Below are 10,617 nucleotides of genomic sequence, written 5' to 3'. Positions count from 1 at the left end.
TAATAACAAATCGTGTCCGAACAAAATTTCCTTTGGGTGAGTTTTCTGTGGCCTAAACGGAATGTTTCTACTTTTTTAATTATATTTTTAAAATACTTCGTTAGCTGTTGGTGCATATGATACAGACTTGATTACAAAAGTGAGTTGGCCGATGCTACTAACGAAATGGGAATGTAGGTTAATGAATAAAAATCTTTCGAGCATTACCTGAAGCAGATGTAGGAGGTCGGAAACAAGTATCAACGGGTTCATTCACACATATTTATTGTCGATGATCCTCTAGGAATAAATTCTCTATAAAAATCAGTCAACTGCTCGTTAGTAGTAATCGGTGTTAGTTTGGCCTCAACGGACACCATAAAATCTCATGAGCCCGCTCAACGAAGTGTTAGATATAGAAACCTCGGGTTGGAGTCCCGAGCTCTCGGCGTTCAGATAAAGATGCTTTTCTTATTTTTGAGGCAGAACCCCATAACCGCCTATTCGAACCAATAACTGCAATAAGCCTCTACAGGGAGAGGAATGTAATGAGGCAAATAAAGACAAGCATACTAAGTTGTGCTGGGATGCATTTCCACGGATGCTGGTAGAGGAGATTCCTAATAGGCTGCTGGATGGGAAATTGTATTGGAATAAAAGAAGAGGCAGATCGCGATTGAGATAGGAGGATAAAGTAGCCATTGGTTAATGTGAGGAAGACTCATTGAAGAGGCCAAAGACCACACCGGTTAGTAGCGCTACGGAATAGTAGCAGTTGATACATGCCAAAGATCATTTATTGAAGTGGGAGGTAGCCTGATGACAGAGAATGAGTACTCATCATATCATCGCTTCCTGTGACCCTTAATAAAGTAACAGTACTGTACCTAAGGCCCTCTGTTGATTGTTGTTTGTAAACTTTACTCCATGCCTGTTAATAATTGGTTGTTAAAATTCTCTATTTTTTCTCCTTTTTTTACAAAGAGCATTTGTTCTCGCGTTAGGCCGGAATAATGAAATATTGGGTAACAACTTGTTTTGCAAAGAGCGCTAACAGCCGACAGAGGTGTGTGTAATGGTCGGTCATTATTTGTTAACGGGGCAGGTCGATTCCAATGAGCAGGCAACGTGGGCTAACAAGTCCATCGTGGCTCAACTCAATTCTTCAAAAGACATCTCATTACGACTCTCGAATCAAACATTCACAACTCCTTTCAACTAAATTATCTGTTTCAAACGTGACTGTCACACTAATTGTTTATTATATTTCGTAACAGTTCCGAGTCTATTCTTTCTATACCTTTTTGATAATCAGAAGTATAATGATTTTTAAGATAGTAGTTTGAGTTTTCGTTGACAGCTTATTAATTTATAAATAGATTCGGCAACAAAAATGGAATACAAAACGAAAACCTCTACTTGTTGACGCTGTATTGTAAATGAAGTGTATTTTCAGAACAGTCAATTCACGATACAGTCACATTGAACAGTGTTTGTAATTAACCTGTTTTAAATAAACCAAATTTTTTTTTTAAATATTGCTGCGAATAATTTAGGCAAATAAAACCATTTAATAATACATCAATCATTTTATTAAAAAATGTAATTGGATTATAAATGAACAATCAACAAACAACGCGAGACTAAAGTATTTCTACATGTTATTTTTATTATATTAAATTGATGGTAAAACTTTCATTTTATTATGATTATTGGCTCTTAATGCACGTTGAAAAGGTTGTAGCATTTTAACATATCAGCTAATTATCATCACTCGTCAGTAATAACACTTTTTAAATTGTAGGGATTAGAAACATAGTTTTTCTTACTTGATTCTTTAGATATTTATACAATTTCTCTATATCAACGTCTATAAATTCCAGAGACCCCATTCCAGAAGCATTCATACTTCCCCAGACCAAGAGGGATTTCATTTCCTTAGAGTGAGAACTGCATCACTTGTTTCCATTCTAAACTATAGGCTTTTCGCATCTTGAGATGTTTCCATTCTAAACTATAGGCCTTTCGATCTTGAGATGTTTCCATTCTAAACTATAGGCCTTTCGATCTTGAGATGTTTCCATTCTATCTTGAGATGTTTCCATTCTAAACTATAGGCCTTTCGATCTTGAGATGTTTCCATTCTAAATAATAGGCCTTTCGAACTTGAGATGTTTCCATTCTAAACAATAGGCCTTTCGATCTTGAGATGTTTCCATTCTAAACAATAGGCCTTCGATCTTGAGATGTTTTCATTCTAAACTATAGGCCTTTCGATCTTGAGTTGGTTCCATTCTAAACTTTAGGCCTTTCGATCTTGAGACGTTTCCATTCTAAACTATAGGTCTTTCCATCTTGAGATGTTTCCATTCTAAACTATAGGCCTTTCGATCTTGAGATGTTTCCATTCTAAACTATAGGCCTTTCGATCTTGAGATTACTTTTTCTTTTATTATTCCCAAATTAGAAAAATTATGAGTCTAAAAAGATTGATCTTGTAGAGGAACTGTATAAGTATCTAAAGAATCGAGTCGGAAAACGCAATGTTTCAGTGTACTTGAGAAAATAAATTGAGGACACGGGTATGATTTCATTTCGTAATGAGTTAGCGTTTCCTTCTTTTTTTGAAAGGTTTTTATTGACTTCTATTTTAATTGGTTCACTTGTTCATAAAATGCTTCGTTGAGAAAACATCTGATATTTTTAAAAATAACTCCTTCACAGAGTCTCATGATTTTATAAAACGCTTTTAATCTATGCTATAGTATTTAACTTTTTAAATCTTGGCTGAGAATACTGCGAAATCTCCTCCCCCCCCCCTCCGGGTTGCTGTTTGTCCTCTAATATAATTTCTGTTAAATGTGATGGAAGGTCGGGCTCATCTCGACGTTATTCTGCCCTCATTCAACAACAATTTTCTTCAGACCGTGAAAAATAAAATAAATTAGCATCCTTTTGTACAGTCCAGAAAATCAAATATATACTTGACATTTTAATTTGTTTATTCTGAAGAATATTATTTTAAATGTCAGCGTCAACATATTTTCCGTTATGTTTTGACTTATTTATAAATAGGTTTCAGGTGAAATAAGTGTCACTCCTAGAGTAGGTCTAAGATTATATGTTTGAAAATATCTGACTGAAAACAAAAGTTTTAAGACGTTGTGATAGTACAAGAGCCCAAGAGGAGAAAAAAGGCAGTTATTTCACCCCAATTTTTGATCACTTAATTGAAAACTATATATAATTACTAGTCAAAATTAATGAGTCTGCCAAGTATAGGTAGAAAATGGAGGCTGCTTCAAAACGTTAAAATAATTAATTTTTTATTCGGAGCTCTATATCTTTAAAACTACCAACAACAATAGAAAATCTAAGAGAGCATCATTTAAAGTAGAGTAAATTTGCTAAAATGTAAGCCCTAATAGAGCTATTTACGCTCAATAGTTGAATCGTGATATTGCTTTTTAACAAGTAACATTCCATAAAAATGTTATATGGAACGTACTGAAAGATCAGTAGTTAGTGAATTTATTTTGAAAAATCTATATCTCAAAAACCATTTGAGATACAGATATCTATTAGCACTCAAACTAAAGTTTAATGGGCTATAAAGTAGTTTATGACGTTTATTTTCGTAGGAGTAGTAGTTTTCATGAAATTGCTAAAATAAATTGATTTATAGTTGTTCGGAAAATTTTCATTTGCCAAATTTATATTCATATATGAATATCATAAAAACTACTACTCCTACGAAGATAAGTGTCATAAACTATTTTATAATACGTTAAATTTCCTTTATTTTGAGTGTTGACAGACAAATGTGCGTTTATGGGTCTAAAGATATATTTTTTCAAAAATCGAACATTTTATACGAACAACTAGAAATTAACATTCTGTGATTTTATTTTGTCAAAAAACATAAAAACTACTACTCCTACAAGCATAAACATTATTAACTATTTTATAGTAAATTTACCTAGTTTAATTTGAGTACAAACAGACAAATGTACGTTCAATAGTTTTTGAAATAAAGTTTTTCATAAATCAAACTTATTGTCCGAACAACTATAAATAAATTTTATTTATCAAATATTATTAAAACTACAATTCCTACGAAGGTAATGGTGAAAAACTACTTTTTAGTACATTAAACTAGCTTTAATTTGAGTGCTTATAGATATCTGTACATCATATAGTTCCTGAGATATAGATTTCTTAAAATAAATTAACTAACTACTGATCTTTTAGTACATTTTTATGTAATGTTGCTTTTCAAAAGGCTATATCTATATATCGAGAACTATTGGTCGTAAATAGCTCTATTAGGGCTAATATTTCAGCAAATTTACTCTTCTTCAAATAAAGTTCTTTTAGACTTTCTAGTGTTTTTGGTAATGTTTAAGATATCTCTGAAGTTTTTTCAGGTTTTGAAACAGTCACCATTTTTTATTTCCTCTACCTATACTTGGCAGACTCATCAGTTTTGACTAGTAATTGTACCAAGTTTTCATCCAAAGTAATCAAAAATTGGGATGAAATAACTGCCTTTTTTTCTTTCCAGCTCATGTACTATGATGTGTTAACGAGTTGAAGTCTCGGGAAATCCAGTTCAGCGTGATTTGGATGAAATGGCATTAGTATCGTATTTAAAATAAATAAATGTTGTAAATTCATTTTTTTAATAAATTGATTCTATACCTTTATACCTGCATATATATTTTATTAGTTCTCAGAAATTCTAATTCGTATTTAAAATAAATGAGCTGACGTTGAAATTCCTTCCTATTTGACTCTACTTTTTTTAAGCACCATTAGAACTGATCAAACTAGGATTCTGACTTGTGTGGGATTTTTTTAGGTCACCTATATAGATAGAAACCAACTTTTAAGTTCTTATCTATAGTGGTTTTTTTCTTCTTTTTTTTTTTGTATTATTACATTCCATAAACTCATACATTGGTAAAAGATATCTGAGAGCACATTTATACCATATTTACAGAGATATATAGATTAAATAAATCGAAAATAAAAATATATAAACAAAATTAAACTTAAAGTAAAATAACCTCTCAAACACATTAATTTCTTCAGCCTGGGGAATTTCAAAACAAGTTTGTTTCCCCACTCTTGGAGGAAAACGCTCCTGTTTACAAAAATTTCCGGCGCTTCCCTCTCAAACCTGCCACTTGTGTTAGAAGCCAGACTTGATTGGAGAATTTGGCCATTTTCATAACTCTTATTTAATTATTAAAGAAGTATGTTATCAAAATGTCATTTTTCAAGATATTGAGGATTAGTTATGAATGATGCAGATCTTATTATTTTTAAGATGAAAGAGTTTAAGGAACCTGGAACCACCAACAATATCCTCTTCATGGCCACTGGAAGAGTTATAATTACCAACAATGTTTAATTAATGTTAATATGGAGACAGTAATATGATTCAGTTTCGAAATATTATTACTCCCTTTTCCTTGTAGTAGTTTAGAAAATTGAGTTGAATAAATCTTGTGATTTTTTTGTTTATAATTTAACAAATTTAGATTAAATTAACTGATTTTATGTCTGAACAGGTATAAGGTAGAGGTAGCTACTAAGTCCCTCCCAGTGCTCACTAACTTGGACAAGGGACGATATGGAGTCATTGTCTTTGAGAATCTACACAAGTACCTGCAAATGGACAAGTGGAATAGGGAACTCCTTGACAAGTACTGTAGAGAATACAGCGTAGGCATCATTGGATTCTTGCTGGGTACTGAAGAACGACAGGTTCATGCCCAGTTACGTGGCCTTCCTCTCTTCGTTCATACCAATCTCAGGCTAAGGGTGAGTCTGTTTGCTTCTACATTTGTAGTGGCATTTAGTATTTAATTTTTCTAATCGTCGTATTGGTTTTTCCTAAAAAGGATGCTGCTCTAAATGCTGGTTCCCCTATACTAAGACTGACAAGAGCTGGAGAGACAGCATGGGGAACCCTTCCTGGGGAAGACTGGACTGTATTCTCTCCTAACCATTCTACCTATGAGCCCCTCGCTTGGGCGATCAATAACAGTTACAATGAAGAAGGAAGGAACAAGACTCCATTAGTTACTGCCATTCAGGTCTGTTAAATAAAATATATTTTTTTACAATCTATGAAGTAGCTAAATATCAACCAATAATATTAGTTTGATTTAAAGTAGGTTATTTAATTTATATTAAAAATTGTTTAAAAGTCTTTGAGTGCTTTTGCAAATTTATTGAGGTTTACTTTTACATTGTTAGCCTCACTCCATTGTTTAAGTTGATTAATCTAAACCACATTCATGTTTATATTTGTATTTTTAATACATCATTCAACCTATCAGGATCATGGAGGCTTTGATGGAATACAAAGAGTAATGTTTGGGTCTGGACTAAAATTCTGGCTTCACAGGCTTTTGTTTCTTGATGCACTCTCTTACTTATCCCATGGCCAACTGTCTATATCCCTTGAGCGATATATTCTGGTCGATGTAGATGACATATTTGTTGGAGAAAGAGGAACACGTCTGAGAAGAGAAGATGTTATTGTAAGTTTAGTAATATCGGTTTATATATCATGAAGTGACAGAGTAAATTGTTAATGATTTACTAATATTTAATCATTAAAGATCAATTAACTTCCATGTTTTATTATAGGCACTGTTAAGCACTCAACAAAGAATTCAAGAAATGGTTCCAGGTTTTAAATTCAATCTTGGATTTTCTGGAAAATACTTTCATCATGGTACATCAGAAGAAAATTTAGGAGACGACATGTTATTGGGTAATCATTGAATTAATGTTACAATCCCTACTGTGTATTGTACTCTTAAATTTTCTATCAATAAGGCTACTTCCTTCTGCCTCAAACCATACTAAAGCTGCCAAAATTTTATGATTTAAAATACTTCAGATAATTATAACCCTATAAATGTATGTTGATATTGTATGTTTAATAAATTATTGCTTATATAATTAATAAATATTCACATTGATGGTAATTTATTCAAATGATATTTTGCTATATATTTTAGCTTCATTCAACAATTTTTAAAGAATTCAAAAGCATTTTAACTTACAATTAGTTTTTCTTTAAAACTAAGACATGAGGATTGTTTCTATTGCAATGAAATATCAAGTTGAAATAATGTAATTTGGTTGAGATATTATATTAAATGTCTGTTTTGAGGATGATTTTATTAAAATATAAAGAATTGAATTCAAATGTATCAGTTAATAAATTATTTATATCTATTTGTGAATTAAAGATAATTTAAATTTTGGGATTTAAATATGAGCCAGTCCTCCTATATGGTTGATGATTATTTGTTTCGAGAAAGACTATGTTGTTGTTTCTCCTACAATTTTTAATTGAAGTTCTACTATACCTATCAGATATTTAAAGGAATATAAAAAAAAGGACTATTTTTTTTCAATTTTAATTTTTTATTGTTTTCACTTTCCCCGTTTATATATTTATTCCTCAAATTCTGGTATTTACTATTTTGCTGTATAAAAAAGTGAATGTTGTGTAATTTTATTTTCCTATAATAGTTTATTAAAAATTTAAAGCAAATGCCTTTTTATGTAGTTCTTAATCTGTCTGTTAAATTCTGCATATTTTTTTTTATTAGTCTATTTTTTTTATATATTAGTTTTCTACAAATATTATGATTTGTAATGTTTCTAGAGGGAGGATTTGATTAAGATATGTTTATGCTATTTTTTTTCTTTTATGTTTTTGTCATAATTTGGTATTTTTCAGAAAATCTGGATAAATTCACCTGGTTCAGTCATATGTGGAACCACCAGCAGCCACACCTCTATGAAAATCAAACACAACTTGAATATGACATGACTTTAAACAGAAACTTTGCCAAAGTAAGTTTTTTATAGTTACAAATCATATAAACATGCCTGTTTTAATATTACCAGAATACTAACAATTGACAATGACATTTACTAAGTAAATTCTATTCTATTGTTGTGCTGAAGTTCAGGAAAAACTTGCTAATTCTTAATTTTTCATAGCAGTTTAAAGTTCTAACATTGAAACTAAGTTAACATTAATAATTGAAATACATTGGAAGTTAAAACAGTGTTTTGAAGAAAATATATTAATTAAATGAAGATATCTCACGAATGATAACTCACCTGAACAATTTCAATTATTACCTTTTCTGAACTCCAGGCACACACGAATTGTTTAATTTCGAATCCAATTTTATTTTATGATTTTAATTTTTATTTAAAATTTATTTAAAACTTTAGTTTCTTTTTATTGTTTTATACTTCTTCCCAAGTTTATTCAACCAAATCTGTAATTAATTTTGTCTTGTGTTCTCATGTGATGTATTAGTTTTAATTAGACTTTTTGTTTCTTAAAGGAACATGGTATACCTGTGGATTCTGGCTACTCTGTTGCTCCCCATCATTCCGGTGTTTACCCTGTCCATGAGCTCCTTTACTCTGCTTGGAGACATGTCTGGGGTATTAGGGTGACATCGACTGAAGAATACCCACACCTAAGACCTGCTCGCCTTCGTAGGGGTTTCATTCACAGAGGGATCATGGTAAGCAAAAGTAATATCTGTACAAGTTATATTCTTGTTTTCAAACGTTGAGTTGAAGTTGAGACAATAAATGATTTCAGGTCCTTCCTCGCCAAACATGTGGCCTATTTACTCATACGATTCTAATTGACCGCTATCCTGGAGGAAGGCAAAAATTAGATGAGTCTATTCAAGGAGGGGAACTGTTCCAGACTGTTGTATACAATCCTGTAAGTTCATTAATTTTACTAAGTAATTTTAATAAATTTCAATTTTCTATTAGAAGTTTTAAATAATTAAGACAATGAAACTGTGCTGCTTGTAATTGAAATATACTTAAAAATATTTTTATCAGTATTAGTTTTAGTAGGTTAACAAATTATAAATATTATTCTTTCTCATTTTGGTACATTAATATATATTCCATTAATTTTTATTAATACAGAATTTCTTCAAGCAATTACAATTTTATTATGATATGATTACCTCACAAGATTATAAAAAATGAAATTAAATTTTATTTATTCTCAGACTAACCTCCCTTGTGAATACCGTGTTTGTCCAAACAAAAGGCAATTGTATATTTTCAACTAAATTGTCTGAGAAAATATCACACTGTATATTTGGGCAAATACAGTAGTTAACAAGTATCTTATACAAATGCAGTCAGACTAATTTATCATGTCTTTTGCATTCATGTTCTTTTTAATAGATATGTCAATTTTTTCTAGATTGTAATAAGCATATGTCAATAAGGATTACTTTTAATAAATAAAACTAATCCATATTAGTTAGTGGTGTAATGGCCCTAGTAAATTGATTAGAATCATGTAAAATAACAAATAAAACTAATAATTTCATATTGACAATAATAATTATTATCAAAAGGCAAAAATTATTATTAATGATCTGAGGAGGTGATGGCTTGTCATAATGGGGAGAGAATCCCTGAGTGTCTATCTCAGTACATTGTGGGTTCAATTCCCATCCAATCAATATTTACTTCAAAATAACCTTGAGAAATGAATCTTGGCATTCCAACTCTGAAATTCAATTTTATTTTGTTATTCAATAAGCAGCTGTAATTTATTTTAAGGAAATATATTTTAATTATAATTATGTATCAATAAATCAAAAATTAATTTATTGATTTGAATTTTATTTTTTTTACAGATAAATATTTTTATGAGCCACATGTCCAACTATGGTAATGATAGGCTTGCTTTGTATACATTTGAATCAGTAATAAAATTTTTGAGATGTTGGACCAATTTGAAATTACTGAGCGCCCCACCATTGACTCTTGCTGAAAAATACTTCAGCCTCTATCCAGAAGAAGCTGACCCTGTTTGGGGAGTAAGTTATATTAATTATTACTGCCAGAAGTTCCTAAATAATTCTAAATGATCATTTATATTGAATATCATTTTTTTTTCTAATTTCCAGAATCCTTGCCATGATCCTCGACACATAAAAATTTGGTCTCATAACAAAACTTGTGAACAGTTACCTCGATTTCTTGTAATCGGACCTCAGAAAACGGGAACCACTGCCCTTTATACATTTCTTCTTATCCATCCGAACATCTCCAGTAATATCAACAGCCCTGAAACCTATGAAGAAATACAGTTCTTCAATGGCAGAAATTATTATAGAGGACTTTCTTGGTATGGAAATTAATTTGTTTCTTTCAAAGTTTACAAGTTTACCCAAGGAAGGTTGAGCATAAGTTAATTAATTGTCTAGTCAACAAAAAATATAACTTTGTTTTTAATTAATTTACTTTCAATAAAAACAAATGAATTACTTTTGGGAGAAACCATCAATTCTCTAAACTAAACATGAAAATTAATAAAAGTTTAATTAAATTTTGAGTGAAAATGATTTAGTTCAATGTAAACATGACTTGTTTGATTAATTAACTATACAAGGTTTATGAAACTTCCTTTTCTCGTTGTCGATAATTTATTAATGTAGATACCAGTATAATTTTCAATCATTTTATTTTATTCTATTTTATAATAATGTAATGATTTTCTGTAGATATATGTTGTCTTGATTAGCCTGTAAATATTTCAGC

At 30.6% G+C, this 10,617-nt stretch overlaps 1 protein-coding gene across 3 annotated transcripts in view; it reads left to right on the top strand.

The window, feature by feature from the left end:
* LOC106683743 (N-deacetylase and N-sulfotransferase sfl) overlaps positions 1-10,204 on the top strand; it is a gene marked incomplete at its 3' end in the record, with an annotated part of 703,925 nt that extends 693,721 nt beyond the window's left edge. For all 3 annotated transcript variants that reach the window (XM_067044629.1, XM_067044627.1, XM_067044628.1), the window contains 9 exon segments: positions 5,556-5,808; positions 5,889-6,083; positions 6,330-6,533; positions 6,643-6,769; positions 7,751-7,866; positions 8,373-8,558; positions 8,639-8,767; positions 9,711-9,893; positions 9,984-10,204. In XM_067044629.1, coding sequence (XP_066900730.1) covers positions 5,556-5,808; positions 5,889-6,083; positions 6,330-6,533; positions 6,643-6,769; positions 7,751-7,866; positions 8,373-8,558; positions 8,639-8,767; positions 9,711-9,893; positions 9,984-10,204 — 1,614 coding nt within the window.
* Between the last annotated feature and the right edge of the window lie 413 nt (positions 10,205-10,617).

This window comes from Halyomorpha halys, unplaced genomic scaffold, assembly GCF_000696795.3.
Source record: "Halyomorpha halys isolate HHAL.00 unplaced genomic scaffold, Hhal_1.1 Scaffold511.1, whole genome shotgun sequence".
Classification (NCBI taxonomy): Eukaryota; Metazoa; Arthropoda; class Insecta; order Hemiptera; family Pentatomidae; genus Halyomorpha; species Halyomorpha halys.
The sequence above is the reverse complement of the archived record's forward strand: the minus strand, read 5'-3'. Positions and strand labels throughout refer to the sequence as shown.